The 23,684-nt window shown below is 41.5% G+C and overlaps 1 protein-coding gene and 1 long non-coding RNA gene across 2 annotated transcripts; both read left to right on the forward strand.

The window, feature by feature from the left end:
• Positions 1–477: 477 nt before the first annotated feature.
• Positions 478–14,289, forward strand: LOC115103726 (protein C-mannosyl-transferase DPY19L1-like). Its single transcript, XM_029624621.2, has 22 exons — positions 478–862; positions 1,213–1,237; positions 1,374–1,461; positions 1,655–1,792; positions 1,889–2,009; positions 3,267–3,360; positions 3,492–3,549; positions 4,000–4,091; positions 4,996–5,095; positions 5,627–5,704; positions 7,941–8,027; positions 8,145–8,204; positions 8,497–8,577; positions 8,768–8,869; positions 9,040–9,111; positions 9,993–10,072; positions 10,226–10,250; positions 10,560–10,679; positions 11,067–11,241; positions 11,481–11,580; positions 11,673–11,798; positions 12,092–14,289. Exons 1-22 carry the CDS (start codon positions 619–621, stop codon positions 12,261–12,263), a joined length of 2,238 nt encoding a protein of 745 aa, XP_029480481.1. The 5' UTR covers positions 478–618; the 3' UTR covers positions 12,264–14,289.
• Positions 14,290–19,614: 5,325 nt separating this feature from the next.
• LOC115103733 (uncharacterized) lies at positions 19,615–23,139 on the forward strand. Its single transcript, XR_003859644.2, has 2 exons — positions 19,615–20,806; positions 20,922–23,139. It is a non-coding gene; the product is annotated as an uncharacterized LOC115103733 (long non-coding RNA).
• Positions 23,140–23,684: the final 545 nt, after the last annotated feature.

Below are 23,684 nucleotides of genomic sequence, written 5' to 3' on the forward strand. Positions count from 1 at the left end.
TTTGCACATGTGACTCCAGTTGTGTCCACTGTCGTTTAGCAATCGAAAAAAACTGTAAATTTCCCTTTTGTACTTTAACTATTTTGCACATCGTTACAACACTGTATATAGACATAATATGACATTTGAAATTTCTTTATTATTTTGGAACTTCTGTGAGTGTATTGTTTACTGTTCATTTTTATTATTTATTTCACTTTTGTTAATGATCTACTTCACTTACCTTGGCAATGTTAACATATGTTTCCCATGACATAAACCCCTTAAATTGAATTGAAAGCCTTTCAATTGAATTGAAATTGACAGAGCGAGGGATGGGGGGGATGCTACTGACATGTGCCACTGTCGTATTAGTTTTATATTTACGTTAGAAAAACAACATTTTGAACTGAAGCGTTCTAGCTACCAACTGACATATCTGTGTTACCATGGCTACTAACGCATGCAGTCTGTATTAACTCCAGTTGGGGGCGAACATTTCAAAGATTTGTGCAGTGAACACATCATCACTCAGGTAGCTAGCAAAAGGTGTAGACCCTGAGCGGTGGATAGAAGGTACCCTTCTCAGTTACTTCTACAAAACGTATTTCACAGCCGAAGATTTACGATTATGAAAACATGGTCGTAAAAACTAGAAAACAAAACGTGAAGGATCAACCGCCGCAGCCCAACGTCGACGACAGAGACAGGAGTCTGTTTGTATCGCCAGGCACCGGGAAAAGTAGACGAGCAGGCAAAGGCACCCCTTTCAACAGCTTGCTTCACAATAGGAATGGACTATTTCCTGGGTTTTCATTCATCAGAAGTAAGCTTGGCCTTACCCCGTCTGCTTTTGTGAAACTCGGAATCACTCTGGTTCTTGGTAAGTGTCACACAACACATATACAGTACTTAGCTAGCTACCAGTACTGTAACTATGTTGCTAACGTATCTAGTTAACTTACGTTAGCTAGCCAACGCTAGCTCAAACAGCACAACCTCAACGACAGCTAACGTTACTGAGGTTTCTATCCCAGGCTGTGCCTCGGTCTTTGGTGGCTAGCAACTTTAACATTACTGTAACTACAGTAGTTAGCTAACGGAATATATATTATTAAAACTAACGCTAGCTAGTTAACGTTAGCTAACTAATAATAGAACAATGATTAAACCCCACAACTTTCCCAATATATCATTAACTAGTTATATTTATGTTTCTCTGTATTTTCTTAGCTGCTCTGGCTGGGTATTTACATTGGTAAGTTAAGTAGCCAACCTCTAACATTTCAGGTCATTGACATGCACTTCAATGTCTTGCACGTTTCCTGTGTACATTGATTGTAGATAACTAAGGTTAGCTGGATATCCCTAAAGCCTATTTGTTGTTTCTGTAGGTACCATCTCTCACGCCTCTTTGAAAATGACAGACACTTCTCACATCTGTCAGGACTAGAAAAGGAAATGGCATTTCGGACAGAAATGGTAAGTCTTGTGGTGTTGAAAGATGACAGAAGAAGAAACAAATGAAATCACGATTACCTATTCTATATTATTGTGTGTGATACTGTGTCTTGCAAAATCTTAGAGCTGTGTTTCTGTAGCAGGCCATGAGCCAATACCTGAGAAGGGCTTTTCTGTGGGAATTTAATCCATTTGTTATATGATCCTGTTCTAGGGTTTATACTACTCCTATTTCAAGACCATCATTGAGGCCCCAACCTTTATCAACGGCCTGTATCTGGTCATGAACGATCGGCTTACAGAGTACCCACTGGTTATAAACACACTGAAGAGGTTCAATCTCTATCCAGAGGTAACATTTGTGGAAATGGACATCCTTGGAATTTGATTGGACAACAGACTTTGTTGAGGATCTTCATGCTGAAATCCTTCCTCCACTGCTCTTTAGGTGGTCCTGGCCAGCTGGTACAGAATCTACACAGATATAATGGAATTCTTTGGACTCCCCACCAAGATGTGTTGGTCCATCAATAGAGGAGAGGGTATGGCTCCGGTGGATGGCTGTGAAGGTACCAATGCAGTCTTGTTTGACCTGAACAGACACACACAACTCTCTAGGCCAGATGCAATCAAACCAGAAGTATGGGAAATAATAAAGAAAATTTGTGTTATTCCTGTGCCATCCCGCTGCAGTGGTTCATCTGAAATATTAGTTGTAAAAAAAAATATATATATATTTTTAAATCGTTATTGCTGCATATGAAATTGAAAGTTGGCATAACGCCAGTGTTCCACTCCGTAAGGAGAATGATGACACAAAGCCAAACTGTTTGATTTTAATTTCAACATATATATTCCACTGCACTAGATCAATGTTCTTTTTCTGAATTGTGGATTTCCAAATGTGCAAGTTTGACTGAATATCAGTTAATTTCAGGAAAATAGAGATCTGTGTTTCCCACAGGAAGGCCATGCAGTTGCTTAGCTTATGGCTATTTCTTGCTTTCGTTGCATTTTTATTGAGCTGCTGCACAAAGGAAAAGCTTTCTTATTTCACATTCTTAACACATTTCACATGTATCTGTGCCAACTTCAATGAAATCTATGAATACGGGGTAGGTGTTTTGTAAGGGGGAGGTTGTTCCCCTTTTCTACTTGTTGAACTGTTCTCTTGACTTGTCATTAGCACTCCATAGCATGTTATATGCGTGGTACTTCAGTGTTATGTAGTCATATAGTTAAGACTGGCGCAAGTTACACTTCTTTCTAATTAAAGGTGTGAATTATGTGAAAGCACACACAATGTAGTTTGAAGGTGCTGCTGTACATGTAAGTGCCGCCTGCCTTTTGTTCCTGTTTCCACTAGCTGAGTGCACAGCAAATTAGAGCAGACTCAAAATGGCCCTTTATCCTCATCAGTTCTATGGTAGTGAAATGAGAAAGCCTCCCACTTCAGGAAAGCATTAAGACGCCGACTGAAGGCTTCAATGTTTCCTTTAGGCCTATGTCTTTCACTATGAGCGAGTCAGGTGTCAATCAATCATGATTCCATCATGCTTTCAAACATCTTGTTTTGAGCCATTCCATCAGTCAACTTAGCATTTTCTAAAAATGTCATTTTTTTGGTACAGTAATACAACAAGCAAACAATATTCTCACTCATTTTTGTCCAGGGCTTCAGGTCATGGCCATAGAATAACATATAGTAATTTTAATAGAATCTCTGGTCATGAGAATCAGTGCTTTGAAGTTATGGCCTTTGGCTATTTGAGGTCCTTGCCATTGCCAGTCTCAATCCTAATAGCCTCTCTGCTTGTGTGTGTCAGGTATGGGTGACCCCGCATACTTCTACGTGACCTTTGTGTTCCTCCTCAATGGTCTGATGATGAGTCTGTTCTTCATCTACGGGACCTACCTCAGGTAACTTAACCATTACCCTCCTTTGATTTTGTACCGGTTGGGCTCAGATTTTAAAGTAATTTAGTGACTAATGTTCTAACAAAGACTGCTAAAATAAGAAAAGTTTCATCTCCCTCCCTTCCTCTCTCTAGTGGCAGTCGGCTCGGGGGTATGGTCACGGTGCTGTGTTTCTTCTTTAACCATGGAGAGGTGAGTGTGTAGCGTACAGGACCGTGAAGGTGGCGATGGGGGATGAATACAATGCAGGCAGCCATCAAAAGGATCTCTGTCTCAGACAGGCTGAGTGGTTGCTCTATTGTATTCTTCACACCAATCGATACTGACATTTCAATCATACTCTCAGCTCTCCTGTCTCCTCTCCTCAGTTGCCACCCACTTGTCTCCTTGACCTTCTCTGTCTGTGCTGGTTTCAACGCAGAAGTGTGAATGTATCCGCATCATTATTATAGGAGCATTGGTGCAGTGTGGGTTGTAGGATGATGACTCAATGTACTGGATGAGATTACTGGATGTGTCTTTATGTACAAATAGCTCTTCGCAGTTGTCATTGATTGATTGCGTAGCGGTACAGAAAATCCCCTCCTACGCAGCAATGTGTTGTTGCAAAATAAAGTAGGATTGTGTTTGTTTCTGTGTCAGAGCACCCGGGTCATGTGGACTCCGCCCCTGAGGGAGAGCTTCTCCTATCCCTTCCTGGTCCTGCAGATGTTACTCCTCACCCACATCCTCCGGTAACTCACCATCTCTCCTTCCTTTCTCTCCTTCTCTTTTCAATACCCTCTGGCTGCCTCTTCATGTGCTAGTCATATGTAATGTAGAGCAGCGATTCTCAACTGGTGGGTCGCGACCAAGGTTTTTGATGGTTCACGGGTGTCTGAGTAAATTGTATTTATTTTTTTATAAAAAAATACTCCAGTCTAAACTTAAACCAGATAGAAAGTGTGAATAAATGATAATGTACTTACGTGTTTTTATAATTTAATCCCTGAACACTTTTTCTTAAATCAAAGTAGTTTCAATATACAGCTATTAACAGCACTATTTTGGTTGATTTTTGTGTTCTCAAGCCAGTGAGGTGACTTTATTAACATTCTTCATCAAGAATATGGGCAAAATGTAATTATTGACAATGAAAGAGTTGGCTGGGAATATAATTGCTACATTAGCTATCAATATAACATTCCGTTTTTTTGTTTTTTTCAAGATTGGATTTTGGCGATTCTTTTTCACGGTGCAGATGTCGGGACTGAGACAACCTAGTTCAATTTGGATCCCGAGGCAAAACCAGTTGAGAACAATGATGTAGATTATATTGCGAGCTCTGCAATTGTTATGATCTCAATTCATTGTGGTCCAGATATCTGGTTTGTTAAGCTTGGTGTTTGCAATACCAAGGTTGTTGGTTCCATTCCCGCATTGTTCACATTTTGTATTAACTCTAATTCACTTTGAGTCAGTGTCTGCTATTCGACCATGTTAACTTGTTCTCTAAAGCTGTCAGTGTGAGTGGAGGGCTTGGTGGCTGATACATTCTGTCTAGAGGCAGCCTGAATGGGAGCATTAGAGTGTGTTCCTGTGTTAATGTGTTTCCTTAACTCTCGCCTCGTGCTCTTTTCCACATCTATCTCCGCAAAGGACACGCAATCCCAGCAGAAAGACCATGTGGGCGCTGGGCATTTCCAATTTGTGCTTCATGCTGCCCTGGCAGTTTGCCCAGTTTGTGCTGCTTACCCAGGTAAGAGAAAAAAAGAGACATAAAGAAGGGTGGAGGGAAAGGTAGAGGCTGTGAGAGGGGTGAGGAAGAGATGGGAATAGAGAGAAGGGAGGCTGTGAGAGAGAGAGGGAGACGAGTAAACTGGTAAAGGGACATTGTAAAAGATGGAGACAAGGATAACAAAAAAGAGGACAGACAGTGAAAAAGGAGGGAGGGTGTGAGACGGATGGAGAATAAGACTGGAGGAGGAGCGGAGGCAGACAAAAGTGTCGAAGGTTAGTCTTTCACACAGATCTGCTGGCATCTTTGATAGCAAAGCTGTTGCTAAGCAGTCTGGCAAGATTATAATAGCAAATGTCCCTCAGCTAGCTACAGTTCCCTATCCTAATCAGATCCTTATATATGGGGATTTTACAACATACTGTAATCTAAGTATTTATAACATCAATGTGTTGTGCTCAAAATAAGCATGTACCCTTTATTGCAATCATTTCACAGTTGTTGTATGCACTACTTATTGCTTGTGTTTACACATTTGACTACTTGTTTCAGGTGGCCTCTCTCTTTGCCTCGTACATCCTGGGATACATCAGCCCCACCAAAATTCAGTCCCTCCTAGTGACACACATGGTAAATGTATTTTATGGTTCCTATCTAACCTGCACTTGTGGACGTGCATCGTAAAACAGGGCTGTACGTTTTGCTAAGGAGTATGTTTGTGTGTGAGATTCGGTCTGTAGCTACATTACTCCTCTCCACCTCAGTTCCAGCTCTCCTAATCCTCTCAGCAACACAGGCTGTTAGTGTGGCTAGCGTAGCGGGCTGGGGCCAGTGTGCTGGAGAGATAAGAGAAGAGGCCCTTTGTATTAAGATGATGCTGGAGATTTGTGTCGACGGAGGAGGAGAGAAGAGAGGACATATGGCTATGAATAATTCATTCACCTGGCAAGAAGTGGCAGTGTCAAGAAAACGGGACACTCACAGGCTTGTGTCCTTGACGACCTACAGCATTGTTAAGCCCACTTTGGCTGTAACAAGTTTGGTGTGCGTGTCTGTGTGCCATGACAACAGTAAAATAGTCCCAGTCGGTATTAGATTGAATGTCGTGGCCCTGCCCACCTGTGGAGGAAAACAACCTATGGTTGCCTAGGTTACCCCATTGGCAAACAGCTGAAACATAAATGCTATTTCCTTGTTGTTTACCTGTTTTAGTCAATCACAACAACAATAAAAAAGTATGTCTAAAGATTACTTTTCAAAATTGCCTGCTCCAAAGTTCTCACTACTTAGAAAAACATCATATTGTAGAGCTTCCCTCATGCCCGTTGTCATGACGGTGCTAGCAGCCACGTGAGTGAGTGCTACAGACCAGAATATTAAGCTAACCTAGAACAACAACATAAACAAACGGACTATAAAGGACTATACAGCTACTAGTAGTGAGTGGAGTTACAAACAGACTATAAAGGACTATACAGCTACTAGTAGTGAGTGGAGTTACAGACTATAAAGGACTATACAGCTACTAGTAGTGAGTGGAATTACAACCAGACTATAAAGGACTATACAGCTACTAGTAGTGAGTGGAGTTACAAACAGACTATAAAGGACTATACAGCTACTAGTAGTGAGTGGAGTTACAGACTATAAAGGACTATACAGCTACTAGTAGTGAGTGGAGTTACAGACTATAAAGGACTATACAGCTACTAGTAGTGAGTGGAGTTACAACCGGACTATAAAGGACTATACAGCTACTAGTAGTGAGTGGAGTTACAGACTATAAAGGACTATACAGCTACTAGTAGTGAGTGGAGTTACAGACTATAAAGGACTATACAGCTACTAGTAGTGAGTGGAGTTACAACCGGACTATAAAGGACTATACAGCTACTAGTAGTGAGTGGAGTTACGGACTATACAGCTACTAGTAGTGAGTGGAGTTACAACCGGACTATAAAGGACTATACAGCTACTAGTAGTGAGTGGAGTTACGGACTATAAAGGACTATACAGCTACTAGTAGTGAGTGGAGTTACAAACACTATAAAGGACTATACAGCTACTAGTAGTGAGTGGAGTTACAGACTATAAAGGACTATACAGCTACTAGTAGTGAGTGGAGTTACAAACGGACTATAAAGGACTATACAGCTACTAGTAGTGAGTGGAGTTACGGACTATACAGCTACTAGTAGTGAGTGGAGTTACAAACAGACTATAAAGGACTATACAGCTACTAGTAGTGAGTGGAGTTACAAACAGACTATAAAGGACTATACAGCTACTAGTAGTGAGTGGCGTTACAAACAGACTATAAAGGACTATACAGCTACTAGTAGTGAGTGGAGTTACAAACAGACTATAAAGGACTATACAGCTACTAGTAGTGAGTGGAGTTACAAACAGACTATAAAGGACTATACAGCTACTAGTAGTGAGTGGAGTTACAACCAGACTATACTAAACAAGTTAAATGTCTTACCTGTGATGAAATGTTTTCCACACATACTGTAGCTACGTATAGTGTACTTGGACACGGGGTCTCCATATTTCCCACTTTCCCACACCGAATAGCCTGAAGTCATAGGGCTCATCTCGCAGGCTCTATTTCCCTACGTGGAAGTATTGCGAGCCGTAGGTTGGGATTTTTGACCTGGTTCCATGTACGTTGAACAACACAGCAGCTTTTTCCTTTTCTGTATACCATCAAATCTATGATGATGTTGTCCCTTTTACACTGGGGGTCAATGGGAACGAATGTTTGTTTTCCCCAATTTGTGGGCGTGGTCAAGAGGAATTCCTTATTATTAGGTGAATATCGACTGGGACTATGTCACCAACCTTCTTTCCACTCCATCTCCAGATCACACTTGCCGTGTGCTTTGTTCTGATGTTTGGGAACTCCATGCTGCTGACATCATTCTACGCCTCCTCACTGGTCTCCATTTGGGTGAGCTGGACTAACACTCTCATCGTGCTTTCAATGTGTAGAGGATGTCTTTTATGTTAAGCATGGTGTGATGTTGAAAACGGTATGGTGTTGAAATCAGTTCCTTCCTGGTTGCAGGGAATAATTGCCCTGCGGGACAAATTTGCAGAAGCCTTCAAACCTGGCCTCATCACATGGGTAAGAGGACATAAGTGTGTGGACATGTTTAATTATACCTGTGTGGACATGATACTTGTGTGGACAATCAAAAACTGTACATTTTGCTGGTCCCCACAAGGAAAAAGTCTATTTCTAGGGGGGGGGTGAAGAATTAGTGTTTTGGGGTTGGGTTAGGGTTAGGGAAAATAGGATTTTGAATGGGAATCAATTGTGTGTGTCCACAATGTTAGTAAAACAAGATTGCGTGAGTGTGTGCGCGGGCACGTGTGTGTGTGTGTGTGTCTTCTGGTTGACCTGTGTCTGCTCTCAGGTCATGCAGGGCCTGGTATGGGTTGTCTCCACTGTCATTCTCAAGTTCATGCTGTCAGCCATCTTTGGAGCCTCTGATGATGTAAGTCTTTGAAAATAGCCCTGAGCATTTGAAACAAGCTAGCTATATTGCCTTACATGTTGGTTCCTTTTCTGGAAGAATCACTGCATTTTGAAACAAGCCATCACTCAATAGTATGACAGTAATAAAAGTAAACAGGAATATGTATTTGAAATTGCAGCTATTTTTACTACAACTTTCTCTCTCCCAGGCTCACATCAGTAGCTTAATAAAGTCCAAGTTTACCAGCTACAAGGACTTTGACACCATGATGTATACCTGTGCTGCTGAGTTTGACTTCATGGAAATTGAGGTATGAAAGACACTTGGCCCTATTTGGCATAGCAACACAGCACTAGTGTTAGAAGGGATCCTTTTGTAGTATTTGGCTGTTCATTTTGTAAAGGTAATGTGTGGTGTGTCAGAAATAAATATTTTTCTCCAGTCGATCTGACGTGTGTAACATTGCTCTTCTCTTTTCAGACCCCACTGCGCTACATCAAGACACTGCTGCTCCCCATCAACATGCTGGTGGTTGCTGTCATAGCAGGACGGGTAAAACTTAATTTGTGTGCCATACACCAGGCACTCCACACAATCCACTGTTAGTGAACAAGGCAGGCATCCTTTAAATGTAATTTCTCCCATTCTGCTCTGGACTTGCCTGTTGAGCTCAATTTGTCATATTTGAGGCAGGCTTGAAGAAACGGCAAGATAATTATATTCCAAAATTATTCAAGAATCTCCTCGAGCATGTCCAAATGTGTCAGTTTGATCTAATTGTGTGTCAAATGCAGAATCAATAAGACACGTCCGGGTCTCCCGAGTGGCGCAGCGGTCTAAGGCACCGAAGTGCTTGAGGCATCACTACAGATCCGGGTTCGATCCAGGTCTGTCGCAGCCGGCCGCAACTGGGAGGCGCGTGAAGTGACGCACAATTGGCCCAGAGTCGTCCGGCCTGGATGTCCTTGTCCCATCGTGCTTTAGTGACTCCTGTGGCGGGCCAGAAGCCTGCACACTGACACGTTCTCCAGTTTTACCATGTTTCCTCTGACACATTGGTGCGGCTGGCTTCCGGGTTAAGCAAAGCAGTGCGGCTTGGCAGGGTTGTGTTTCGGGGGACGCATGGCTCTCAACCTTCACCTCTCCCTAGACTGTATGGGAGTTGCGGCGATGGGACAAGACTGTAACTACCAATTGGATATCACGAAATTGGGGAGAAAAGGGGGCATTCTGTTTGATCGCTTTGCTAATAAAGAAATGTAGGGCTTCTTAATAGTGACACTGGTGAAAATGGTTAATTATTTAATATTTGCTGTGAGTATGCTCACTGTTAGCATATAATAGAAGGCAGAGTCATCCTGGTCAACGTTATATCCCTTCTGAGGTTGGTATTTTTATTTGTGACACTGTTTCTCTTCTCCTACTCTGTACAGACCATCCAGGATGTTATGAGGTTCCTGAGGGAAGGAGAGAAGTATTCTGTCAAACCTGAAGACGATGACGACGATGAAGAGTGAGTATATTTCCCTCTCCTCTCTGTAAAACTCACCCTCTTAACAGCACAAGTCAAAAGGTAAACTGTTGTGTGTATTTTGCCCATTCATTCTTATAAAGACCACGCAACTTGACATTTTGACATCTCATAACTTTTTCAAATCTTTCACAGGCCAGAAATGTTGGCAAAAGGGGAGGTAAGCAAGCATCCTGATTTCCCTGAATGTTACTGCTGTATACACCAGAGTCTCCTCACGTTATATGATTCAAGCCTTCTGTTTTCTTAAATGTGGTAATGTTTATCTGCTTCAGCTACAATAATGATCATCATTGCCTGCATACAGAGGCAATCTTCACCTGCCAGATAAATTGCTAGCTTTATTATCAGTTCTAACCATTTCTTTCTCTCGCTTCCTCCATCCATCCCTCCCTGAATTTTGTTCTCTCCCTGTGCCCTTCAACCCTCATTCTCTACCTTGGGCTCTCCCTCTCTGTCATGGTGTCAGCTGGTGTACCATAGCCTACAGTTGATAGCGTTTGCAGTGCTGGCGATGCTCATCATGCGTCTCAAGCTCTTCCTCACACCCCACATGTGCATCATGGCCTCCTTGATCTGCTCCAAACAGGTCAGTCCCTGACACGACGCAACGAGATTAACACACCACAACACAATTTGCACTGACACCACACATATACCGCAGAGTTTTTTAAATTTGACCTTTTATTTAACTAGGCAAGTCAGTTAAGAACAAATTCTTATTTTCAATGACTGCCTAGGAACAGTGGGTTAACTGCCTTGTTCAGGGGCAGAATGACAGATTTTTACCTTTTCAGCTCGGGATTCGATCTTCTAACCTTTCGGTTACTAGTCCAACGCGCTAACCACTAGGCTACCTGCCGCCCCTGCATAACGTTACCAAAGATGGATCACAACACCACCAAAGACCTTCATCACAGACACAATACAGACCTGTGTTCTCTTGTGATGCTCATGTGTTGTCTGTCTGTGTCAGTTGTTTGGCTGGATAGGGGAGAAGTTCAAGCTCCACATGATGGTGTTTGGCATCCTGTCCATCATGGCCATGCAGGGCGCGGCCAACCTGCAGGCCCAGTGGGGCATCATGGGAGAATTCAGCAACCTACCCCAGGAGCAGCTGCTGGACTGGATCAAAGACAACACCCGGCCCAGTGAGTGATGTCTTCATCCTACGTCTGAAACCAACCCCCTGGCACTCGAGACAAACTTGTTTTTTTTAAATCTTGCTAAATGGCATCCTTCGTTATGGAATTGACTAATCTGACTGGGTTGGATTGGTGAAAGCAATTGGCTGGTAACCTCACTTTCAGGTATCCAGTCCCTCTCAGATCACCCATGCCTTTGTGGACTCTTCCCTTAGATGTGCTGTTTTGTTTTGTGTGTGGTGCAGATGCTGTGTTTGCTGGAGCCATGCCCACCATGGCCAGTGTGAAGCTGTCAGCCGGCCGGCCCATCGTCAATCACCCACACTACGAGGATGCTGGACTGAGGTGTGGACAGAACATTGATTCTACTGTACTAGCTATGTGCTAGGCTAACACCAATTCAGCGTTGTCTAAACGTTATGGTCTGTTCCACTCAGGGAGAGGACCAAGCTGGTCTACGCCATGTACAGCCGCAAGTCTGCCGAGGTGGTGAAGAGGAACCTGATGCAGATGGAGGTGGACTACTTTGTCCTGGAGGACTCGTGGTGCACCCGGCGCTCCAGGTAACTCTGGGTGGCCTTCCCGCCAGTAATCCACTGCTGTTTACACTGTCATATGTTCTTGTGACATTGTCAACAAGACATTCCAGTCAGTACAGGGTACTTTTCCAACTCACTCTGAAATGACACTGAATTGAACTCAACCCAATTCTGCTGCCAAGTGACCTTATGAACAATCTGTTTCGCGGTCAGTTAACCACAATGTTTTTGTTTAGTTTGTTTCTTTGCTGAAATATTTTCTCTTTCTCTGCCCCTCTCTTTCCCCCCCTTCTTGGTTTTCTCTGTGCTCTCCCCAGGCCTGGCTGCAGTATGCCTGAGATCTGGGATGTGGAGGACCCTCAGAACGCTGGAAAAGTCCCCCTCTGTACGCTCATGTCCAGGGACTCCAGGCCCCACTTTGCCACTGTCTTTCACAACAACGTTTACAAAGTTCTAAAAGTTCCCAAAGCAGCTAAAGAGCTCAGATAACAGCAGGGTCAGCCTGTTTTTGGTGCTACCTTCTAGTATTTCCACCGACCTGGTGCGTGTTTTTATATAGTTCCTTTTCCTGTTGGTCTGTCTCCTTTGGAGTTACCACTGCCACAGCTGCGTTTTACGTCTCCCTTTTTTGAGGCTCTGTTAGAGCAGTGGACTGACGTGATGGGCTAGATAAGAGTCCCCACTCGTTGTATAAGCATTTTATTTTATGCGAGCTTATACTAAAGTTGTTCTTAATGACTGAATTAGTTTTATTTTAGTGTGTATTAGTACATTTTGGATGTCAGGCATATTTAGTTTTTGTACTTTTGTGCCCTTTTTTTTTTGCATATTAAGAATTGTCATTATTTAGACAGTGTTATTTTTTGATTCACTGGTGTGTAATAATTTTGTTATTTGCCAAAGCAAAGTGTAGTTAGTATAACTACTAGTGTTAAAGCTGCAAGTGTCAGGTTAATGTAGCACACCTGAAAAGTCCTTTTTAAGAGAAGCAGAATATGATAATCTGCAAAAAGATTTTTCCCAACAAACCATTGCAACTTGTAGCAGTGCATTATTTTAAGCATTAGTGTAATGACCTACCACCAAATATCAGTGGTTTAGGACCCTGTATTGACACACGGAAAACACTTAGGCATCTTTTGGAGTTGTTAGTCATGCCAATTTAGCGTCATTTCTTTGTACTCCACCACACAGGAAGTTACGTCATGAATTTGTAGCATTTTTTTGCACCTCAAAAAGTGGCCTTTGCACATGTCACGAGAGCAACATATTAGAATTCAACAATGTATTATCACCCAACATTTTCATTTGTTTTGCTTGCGGTTACTTCCCCATTTAATTTTAGGGACATAGCTGTGAAAGACTACACCACTCTGTGGACTCCACTTTACACTCGATAGCACTGGTGTGCTCTACCCACTTAAAACCACTGTCCCCTTTTGTTCATGCAGCTGTGAAAGTCCCTTTGCCACTCTGAGGTCAAGGGTCAAACAGGAGAGTGCTCCACTTAACCGGAGTGTCCTTCTCATTATCCCTGTCACTCACTCTGCCTTTTACCAGTGTGGCATTGAAGTTACTTAAAACAATCATTCCAGTGTAAAAGCTACAGTATTGTTGGGTACAAATCATCTCACCAATACAGGTGAGGCTTTTTAGCAATAAGCATAGTTAGTTACTCATAAAGACTGTTTAAGGTTTATACATTTTATACAACATTCATCAATTGTAATAGTATCAAGCGGCGGTTTCAATTAAATGCAAGGTGGAAGCTAGAAGTTTATTTCAATGTATTCTACTATTTCTCTGACCGTTCATGAATAGCACAGCAGGTGCTTATGGTGTTTTATGCTAAGTTTATTTTTGGTTATGTCCAAGATGTACTGAAGTGATCTTGAAAGCAAAGTGCCCATTTTTAGTGGTGGGGCGGTGACCACCCAACCTGAAATATCTCAAATTTGAGTGACAGACCTAGCTTTGTCTAATTCTTGTCTATTTAATCTGTATTTTGAAAATAAAATGTTCATCAGCATCTTTCTCTTATTTTTAACAGTGAAACTAATGAGTTAAAGTTTGTGCTGGTTGATCATTTGAGAGAATTGGATATTTCATTCATTAAATGGTTTCTGGATTCACAGTAATAAGCCTTTATTACTAGAATACACAATTGAATACAAATGTGACTGTTAGAGGTGGCCGTCGCACTATAAAAACATAGAAAAACATTTGAGGTTCCACTGGGTATGACAAGAACTAGTGAGTGACTTTCAGAAATATCTCAACATAAGTGTTCAAACCCCTGAGTCAATATTTTTAGAAGCACCTTTGGCAGCAGTGATTACAACAGTCAGTCTTTCTCGGTAAGTCTTTAAGACTGAGATGATCAATTATATTCACCTGCGGGATGATTTTTACTTGAGCGGATGTTCAGGGACATAATTACAAATCATTTGTAAACTGCAAATTGACTGCAAGAAGTACAAACAGATATATTTTATTAAAACATTTTAAAACCATGCTTTCATTTGTATATGGTCACAAATATCTCTGGATGTGGGAATACTTTGGGGAAAAAACTAAAATCACTTGGAGCTGATTTGCTGGTGTTTTTACAGTATTTTATGTCCACAATTTTAAAAAAATAATATATACAGCACCAATCGAAAGTTTGGACACACCTACTCATTCAAGGATTTTTCTTTTAATTTTTTTTACTATTTTCTACATTGTAGAATAATAGTGAAGACATCAACACTATGAAATAACACATATGAAGTCATGTAGTAACCAACAAAGTGTTTAACAAATCAAAAGGTATTTTATATTTGTGATTCTTCAGCCACCCTTTGCCTTGATGACAGCTCTGCACACCCTTGGCATTCTCTCAACCAGCTTTATGAGGTAATGACCTAGAATGCATTTCAATTAACAGGTGTGCCTTGTTAAAAGTTAATTTGCGGAATTTCTTTCCTTCTTAATGCGTTTGAGCCAATCAGTTGGGGTGGTATACAGAAGGTGGCTCTATTTTGTAAAAGACCAAGTCCATATTATGGCAGGAACAGCTCAAATAAGCAAAGTGAAACGACAGTCCATCATTACTTTAAGACATGAAGGTCAGTCAATGTGGAACATTCAAGTGCAGTCGCAAATACCAAAGAATGAATTAACCAGGTTTTCTTTTAGAATTAGGTCCATTCCATTAATTTTTTATTCACTCCCCAGCCCTTAACCATTACAAGCACACCCATAACATACTGCAGCCACAACTATGCTTGAAAATATGGACAGTGGTACTCAGTAATGTATTGGATTTCCCCCAAACATAACATTTTGTATTCAGGACAAAAAGTTAATTGCTTTACCACATTGTTGGCAGTATTACTTTAGTGCTTTGTTGCAAACAGAATGCATATTTTTAAATATATTTGTATTCTGTACAGGTTTCCTTCTTTTCACTCTGTCAATTAGGTTAGTATTGTGGAGTAACTACAATGTTGTTGATCCATTCTCAGTTTTCTTCTTCCACAGCCGTTAAACTCTGTAACTGTTTTAAAGTCTCCATTGGCTTCATGGATAAATCCCTGAGCGGATTCCTTCCTTTCCGGCAACTGAGTTTGTATTGAGTGAGTGTAATGATACACCATCCAAAGTATAATGAATAACTTCACTATGTTCAAAGGGGCAACTTGTTAAGCAAATGTTTACTCCTAAACTTATTTAGGCTTGCCATAATAAAGGGGTTGTATACTTATTGACTCAAGACATTTCAGCTTGTCATTTGTTACTAATTTGTAAAAAAAAAAAAAAAATTGAAAAACATAATTCCACTTTTATGGGATATTGTGCCAGTGACATTTTTAAATATTTTTTAAATCCATCTTAAATTCAGGCTGTAACACAACAAAATGTGTAAAAAGTCAAAGGGGTGTGAATACTTTCTGAAGGCAGTGTAATAGGCTGCATTTACAAAGGCATCCCAATTCTAATCAGAGCTAATCTGATTAGTCAAAAGACAAATGAGTGAAAAAATTATCAGAAGTGAGCTGCCTATGTAAACAGCCTTAGTGACACACAACGAATGCAAAAGGGTTTGCTTGCAGTTTGCAGACTATGTGGGTAACTTACCATGCACTGTATCAACTGGATATTGTGTCTCAAATTATATTTTCTCATGGTCAAATGTCTCTTCGTCTGTACTGTTTTGATTATAGGTCTCTTCGTCAGTGGAGAAATAGAAGACGAGAAGTGAGGGAAATCAATTCAAAAGCAGGGTTGAAACTACCACATGTCAACTCATTTCAGGCTTTATCCTAATGCATGAAACTTGAGGTAAATACATTGATTTGAAGTTAGGATTCGGCCTTCCGTGAATCAACTGTGTTGAAATGTAATTGACCCATTGAGTTGGTTAGAGGGAGCATGTGTCCCAAAACCTCTTTCAGCATGTGCATTGAGGATTTTCACCATTTTGAAGTAGTCAAATGGGTAGGACTTGCAATGGGTTAAGGAAGGATCACAGTAGGTCAGTAGGAGGGTTCAGCCAATGAATTACCTGTATACACCTGAGGAAACATTCCATAATTGCAGGTGGCAGTAAATCTATCTGTTCAAACTATACACACTCCAGCAAAGTAGGTAGTGGAATGCACCTTTTCAGTTTATTTTGGTACTGCCAATACACTCATAGAAGTAGAAGAAGAAGAAATGGGGACAGCCCTCAATGGTGCTGCCCATGCTCTCACAGAAGTGGCCATTGCAAAGATAGGGGATGAGCTCTCTAGTACATCTCTATGAATTTACCCCAATTCTAATCCATCATATACCCACCAAGCACGGGTTGAAGCAGCCCAGGCGGATGATGTCCCTCCATCCCGTGGCACTGGAAGGTGACAGAGTCCCCAGCCACTATGGATGAGATCACAGCACACCTGTCATTCATACAATAGCCTGCAGGATTTATGTATCCTTTATTTAGGTGATCCCATTGGTTCTGAAATAGTACTGCTACAGTAACTACACAGTAGCAGTGTGGCAATTATAGTAGTACTTTAGAACTGTGTTAGTAGTACTCTTTGGTTGCATTGTGCTTTTCGTGTACTAGTACTTTAGTAGAACTGAGTTGTGAGTAGTTTATTGTAAACATATTTGCTCAGCCTACTCACTGAGGGTTACTGTTGCCGTTGTTCTTCAGGGAGCTTCCGATGAGAATCTCTGCCGCGTCCTGCCTCCAGGGGCAGCAGTCCTCTCTGTTAGTGACGGTAATGGAGGTGACTTTGTGAACAGCCAGCAGGTCCACCCTCCACCAGGGGTCGCTCTGAAGCTGGGTGTGGGCACAGGAGCCAGAGAGGCACTCTGCATCCAGGTTTGCTCAGAAAAATGACACGCCTCTGGTTAAGAATTTCTGATTTCTGGTCCCAATTTGAGCCTGGAGGGTACTGTATCATTGGATGTAGGAGTAGCTGATCTTTACATTTACATTTACATTTAAGTCATTTAGCAGACGCTCTTATCCAGAGCGACTTACAAATTGGTGCGTTCACCTTATGACATCCAGGTAGTAGTAGTAATGATGATGGAGGTAGTAGTAGTGGTAATGATGGTAGTAGTAGTAGTAGTAGTAGTAGTAATGATGGTGGAGGTGGTAGTAATGATGATGGTAGTAGTAGGGTAATGATAGCAGTTTAGTGATGATGGTGGTATGAGTAGTAGTAGTAGTAGTAGTAGTAGTAGTGGTAATGATGATGGTGGTATGAGTAGTAGTAGTAGTAATGGTGGTGGTAGTAGTAGTAGTAGGGTGATGGTAATGATAGCAGTTTAGTGATGATGGTAGTAGTAGTAGTAGTGATGGTGGTGGTGGTTGTAGTAGTAGTAGTAATGGTGGTGGTGGTGGTAGTAGTAGTGATGGTCGTGGTGGTTGTAGTAGTAGTAGTAATGGTGGTGGTAGTAGTAGTAGTAGTGATGGTGGTTGTAGTAGTAGTAGTAATGGTGGTGGTGGTAGTAGTAGGGTAATGATAGCAGTTTAGTGATGATGGTGGTATGAGTAGTAGTAATAATAGTAATAGTAGTAGTGGTGGTAGTAGTATTAGTAGTAGTAGTAGTAGTAGTAATGATGATGGTAGTAGTGATGATGGTAATGATGGTGGTGGTAGTAGTAGTAGTAGTAGTAATGATGATGGTAGTTGTAGTACTGATGTAATGGTGAAGATTAGTTAGAAGTTAGTTTTAGTTTCATTTTCCATTTTTATTTATTATATTTCTACTACTGACTTACCTTGTTATTTTTGTATTTCATGTTGTATTATCATTTGCCACCATTTTATATTACTATTTGTTATCTTTTTATAATTGTATTACAATGTATATTGTATACATTGTTGCTTTGGCAAAAGTGACACAATGTTTTTCATACCAATAAAGCAGCTTGAATTAGGAAAAAAATGAATTTGAGAGAAAGGAGAGAAAAATGAGAGAGAGAGAAAGGAGAAAGAGAGAGGGAGAAAGAAAGAGAGAAAGAGAGAGGGAGAAAGAGAGAGAGAGAAAGAAGAGAGAGAAAAATGAGAGAGAGAGAAAGAAGAGAGAGAAAGAGAAAGAAGAGAGGGAGAGAAAGGAGAGAGAGAAAGAAAGGAGAGAAAGAAAGAGAAAGGGGGGAGAGAGAAAGAAAGGGGAGAGAGAGAAAGAAAGGGGAGAGAAATGAGAGAGAAAGGAGAGAGAGAAAAGTGAGAGTAAAGAGAGGGGAGAGAGAAAGTGGAGAGAGAGAAAGAAAGAGGAGAGAAAGAAAGAGAAAGAAGAGAGAGAGAGAAATAAGAGAGAGAGAAAGAGGAGAAAGAGAAAGGGGAGAGAGAGAAAGAAAGGGGAGAGAAATGAGAGCGAAAGGAGAGAGAGAAAAGTGAGAGCAAAGAGAGGAAAAGAGAAAGAATGGAGTGGAATGAAGAGAAGAGAAAAAGAGGAACAGAGAAAATGGGAGGGAGGGAGAGAGAGAGAAAGAGGTTAGAGGGAAGAGAGAAAAGAGAGAAGTTGTAATGCAATGCAACCTCTGGCCTCATCTCCCTATCATGCACGTGTTAAAGGCACTGTACAGTACTGTCTTTCCGAATGGCAAGTTTTCTGATGGATCTCAGAAGATCCCACAGCCAGGCCAGGTTTAGGTTTGGAGCTGTAACAGCTGTCTTAGTGACAGTTGAAGGCAGGGCTGGAAAAAGGAGGAGAGGGAGAAAGGGAGTGGAGTAAAAAAAATGGTATCCGTAAACAAGAATAAAAAAGGCATCTGCTGGAGAAGGTGTACATTCTGAATGTTGGAACCCATACCTGCCTGAAAGGTGCTTGCGTGCAGTTCCACCTCACACAAAGTCAGGCACTTCTCTTTTCCTGGGAGGAGAATGTTGACATCACGCCCCGATATCCCACTGCACGGAAATGTCCTGGTTTGCCCAGCAGGTATGTATGGAATCCCGGTACACCTACAGGTATAGGAATCTTGAGCATTGTTATATTTTATAAGAAGATTGCGGGACAAACAGTATTTGATGAAAATAAGGGATCAGGGATGAATTTCCTGAAAACTTAAAAGGGCTGTAGTGGCTAAATCCATTTTGGGATGTATAAATTAATGATGGATTCTTAGAAATGCCTTATGAGCTTAGTTCAACTGTCGTAGCCCATCAGAACATGTATGTAAATGTTCTTAAACAAAGTAAATGTAAACAAACTATATAGCCTCAAAACATGGTTTCAACTATCATTTTAATTTCACAGATGGTCAGTCCTTGCATCCATAGCTATGTCTATGAATTTAAGAGTGGTTACATTTCTCCAGACCCATCCCTAGGGTGGGAAAACCGTTTGTTATTGTTTCATCTCCGGATTGCCCCTTTAAGTCTGGTTACATTCTCATGGTTGATGATGATGAGTTACGGAGATGGCTGTGTTGTTTAAGGGAGAGTTGTGTTACCGGGATGACACATAGTGGGTTGTGTAGCCAGCCAGAAGTTGTGTTACGAAGATAAGTCACAGTGGGTTGCTATTGTCTTTGTTGAACAGTGAGTCCCCAACGTGGATCTCTGCTCCACTGATCCTGTCGGAGCAGCAGTCCCCTCTGTTGGTAATGGTGACGTAGGTGACGTTGTGGGTCTTGCTCATGTCCACCCGCCACCAGGGGTCTATATCTTTCGTGTGGCTGCAGGACCCCTCCAGATACCGATTGGTCCAGTTCAGGTCAATGACATTGTTGGCATCTCCAAACTTGTCCCACTGCGACGACTGACTGGCTACCCCGCCAGTGGCTGCATTCTCTTCACAGAACAAACCAGATTACAAACATTGGGTTTACAAATGGTTCATTGTCAGTTCAAGATGCAGTACATAGCTGTACTAATTAATGATCTCAATGAAAACGTTTTCTCAAACAGTGTTTGTATTCTCTATAGAACAACCAAAGTAAAAAATATTGTATATTGTATTACCATATTGAGTCTTATGATATAGGCATCGAATGTTTTGCACTCTTCGTATCCTGCACCCTCCTCTCTACAGTAAACATTACAGTACATAAGGGTTTGAGTCACAGGCTTAAAAGACAGTTAGCCATGGCTTCAAGTCATCTAATAGCTACCATGTTGTTAAGTTAATGTCCAACAATAACACATCAGAGAAATAGTAACTAAAACCCTGTAGATACCAGACGAAAGATGTTCGTCCATATCTGTAAAAGGACCAATAAATTAGATGTAATTTAGAGGAATAGGTCAAGTTTGACCAGATGTCATGATTTTGTCACCCTAACAAGCTTATAAACTTAGATGAAGTGAACATGTATTGCCCCTTCTGTTAATTGATGACAATACCATATAATGTCTGCTCCTCACCAGGACGGCTGCCCACATTCACCTCCGCCTCACACAGTGACAGGTGTTTATTTGAGCCCGGCAAGAAGACGTTCACATGGCGACCCTTGATCCCTCTGCACTGAAAGGCCATGACCTCCCACGCGGGATATGAGGACATCACAGCGCACCTAAAGAAGGAAATCGTATAATCAGGTTTTTGATCTCAAATCATAAACATCAAATGCACTGTGTGTTTTAGTGTTTTAAATAAGTCAATATTTGCTGACGAGCTTCCTCACAATGGATTGTTGTTGCCGTTATTCTGCAGATAGTTTCCAAAGTGGATTTCAGCACCATCGATCATCTCTGGATCAACATCCCGTGGCATTGAAATGTAGTGGAGCCCCCTGCTGGGATGTAGGATATCAACGCACAACTGGATGAAACATTAAGATGTATTAGGAGGAGGTGGATTCCTCGTATTCTCTATCATCACCTCCTTTTAAAGCCCAGTTGTGAAAAAAGTACCCAACTGTCATACTTGAGTAAAAGTAAATATACTGCAGTACAAAAAGATAGAAGTAAAAAAGTAAGTTACCCAGTAAAATGGTCTTTACAAGTGCATGAATTGGACCATTTTGCTGTCCTGCCTTTTGGGTGTCAGTGAAAATATATGGGAGTGAAAAGTAAACATAAAATGGAGTAAAAGTTGTCAATGGCATTTTTACTAAGCTAAAATGTAAGATGAAAGGGCAGTGCCATACCTGGGGTTACTGTTACCATCGTTCTCCAGGGAGTTTCCAATGCGGATCTCAGCCCCGTTGATCCTCTCTGCTGAAGTATCTCTGTTGGTGATGGTGACGGAGGGGACTTGGTAAGTCTCCGGCAGGTCCACCTTCCACCAGGGGTTGGTCTCTCCCAAAGTGTGGCTGCAGGAGTGATCTTCGTAAGTCGAGTTCCATATTCCATCAATGGATCTTTTTGCAGTGCCTCCATAGAATGTGGAGGATTGGGCTGCTTTGCCCCCCAGAGCAACATACACTGTGGGCCAGAAGGAGAATAATGAGGATAGCTCAGAGCAACATTCACTGTGGGCCAGAAGAAGAATAATGAGGATAGCTCAGAGCAACATTCACTGTGGGCCAGAAGAAGAATAATGAGGATAGCTCAGAGCAACATTCACTGTGGGCCAGAAGAAGAACAATGAGGATAGCGCAGAGCAACATTCACTGTGGGCCAGAAGAAGAAGAATGAGCATAGCTCAGAGCAACATTCACTGTGGGCCAGAAGGAGAATAATGAGGATAGCTCAGAGCAACATTCACTGGAGGCCAGAAGAAGAATAATGAGGATAGCTCAGAGCAACATTCACTGTGGGCCAGAAGAAGAAGAATGAGGATAGCTCAGAGCAACATTCACTGTGGGCCAGAAGAAGAGGAATGAGGATAGCTCAGAGCAACATTCACTGTGGACCAGAAGAAGAATAATGAGGATAGCTCAGAGCAACATTCACTGTGGGCCAGAAGAAGAATAATGAGGAAAGCTCAGAGCAACATTCACTGTGGGCCAGAAGGAGAATACTGAGGATAGCTATTCAGCACACAGATCAACCATAAATCATGTTACCATCTGATAATCTTCTTATATGTTATAAAATCATTTTTTAAAGACTATATTTAAAGATCCACTTTTTAAATAATGACACTATTTCTATGCGTTAACTTTACATACAGAACAACAGAAAATAGATTCCCATGGGACCCAACAAGGTAAGGGGGTTTACCAACCTTATTCATCTTTAGATCCCCTTCCCATTCCCAGAATCCCCAGTGGGGACAGTATAATAACTTCTTTCATCTTGCTGATTGAAACAAATAGGACAGGGAGATAAACATCGACAGGTTCAGATGTTCTGCTCCACAGACAGTTCTTTGAAATGTCACAGATCAGATAAAACATGTGACTGACACATTTTGCAATAGGCTTCTCAAAATGAAGTTACCATATACATTTGGGAACTTACTGTGTATGTAATGTGTTTGCATGCTCTGCATTAGAGGGGTTTCTTTAAGCCCTCAGAGACTCAGGGCAAAAATGGATTGAACATAGGAAGGGTCCACTGACCTCTGAGTCACTATGTTCGCAATGTACAAAGATCTGTTTACCTTTCGAAAGTGGCCAACAAGACTGTGCTATGGAGCATTACAGATACAGAGCCCTGACACAGGCATGTCACATTTAGTCATCTTATTCCAATCTGTACTTTTTGTGTGAACTGCACTTTTTGTATTCCTTGTACAGTATGCTCATAAGTATGTTCATAAGACATGATGAAGCTTCACAGACACACGAAGACGGCCTTGAGTGTCGGGAAGACTCAGTGGAACAACCTGGTGACATCAACCTGGCCATTGCCCTGTAATCATGCTATAGCATACAGTACACATGACCACCTTTAAGTCAGTCCTAAATGGTCATTTAAAACGAATTGTATGTTTTGCTAATCATTTTACCAGGCTGAATAAATATAGCAGCATTGCAGAATCACGGTTTGCTGTGTCCAAGTGGAAGAAATGTTTCCAATACAACAGCACCGTCAGATGGTTCAAAAGAGGAGCTTCATTTCATCTCAAATATTGGAAGTAAAACAAACCAAATATCAAGAATACAGTATGATTTAATCACTGTGTGTGTGTGTGTTTTGTGTGTGTGGGGGGGGGGGGGGGGGTTGTTTGGTCCCCACAAGGATAGTAAAACAAACGTGTGTGTGTGCGCCCATGTTTGTGCATGCACACGTGTGTAGATGACCAAGATTGGGGCTCTGCTTGGCATGTCCACCGCCTACATTGTCCCACTGAAGAACTACTCATCTGAGCTGGACATGGAGGAGAACACGGACATCCTTCTGCTCAGTGCAGTGGACCACATCCTGCAATATGTGAACCTGTACTTCCAGGAGAGTGCAGCAACAGAGCCTAAAATGGTTTCTTTAAAACAAAGCTGTAAAATGCAGTATAACATAAATATGTATTACATATGCTTATCATGTTTTATTCATTGTTTTAACTATTGTTACCTTGTTAGTCATTGAC

Source organism: Oncorhynchus nerka, linkage group LG3 (genome assembly GCF_034236695.1).
Source record: "Oncorhynchus nerka isolate Pitt River linkage group LG3, Oner_Uvic_2.0, whole genome shotgun sequence".
Lineage (NCBI taxonomy): Eukaryota > Metazoa > Chordata > Actinopteri > Salmoniformes > Salmonidae > Oncorhynchus > Oncorhynchus nerka.

Excerpts from the sequence above, each read along its gene's own strand:
- LOC115103726 (XM_029624621.2), top strand. The coding sequence starts at position 619 with ATGGTCGTAAAAACTAGAAAACAAAACGTGAAGGATCAACCGCCGCAG. Across the intron at positions 5,705-7,940 it reads CCCTCCTAGTGACACACATG|ATCACACTTGCCGTGTGCTT; the intron begins GTAAATGTATTT and ends CTCCATCTCCAG. Across the intron at positions 11,242-11,480 it reads CAAAGACAACACCCGGCCCA|ATGCTGTGTTTGCTGGAGCC; the intron begins GTGAGTGATGTC and ends TGTGTGGTGCAG.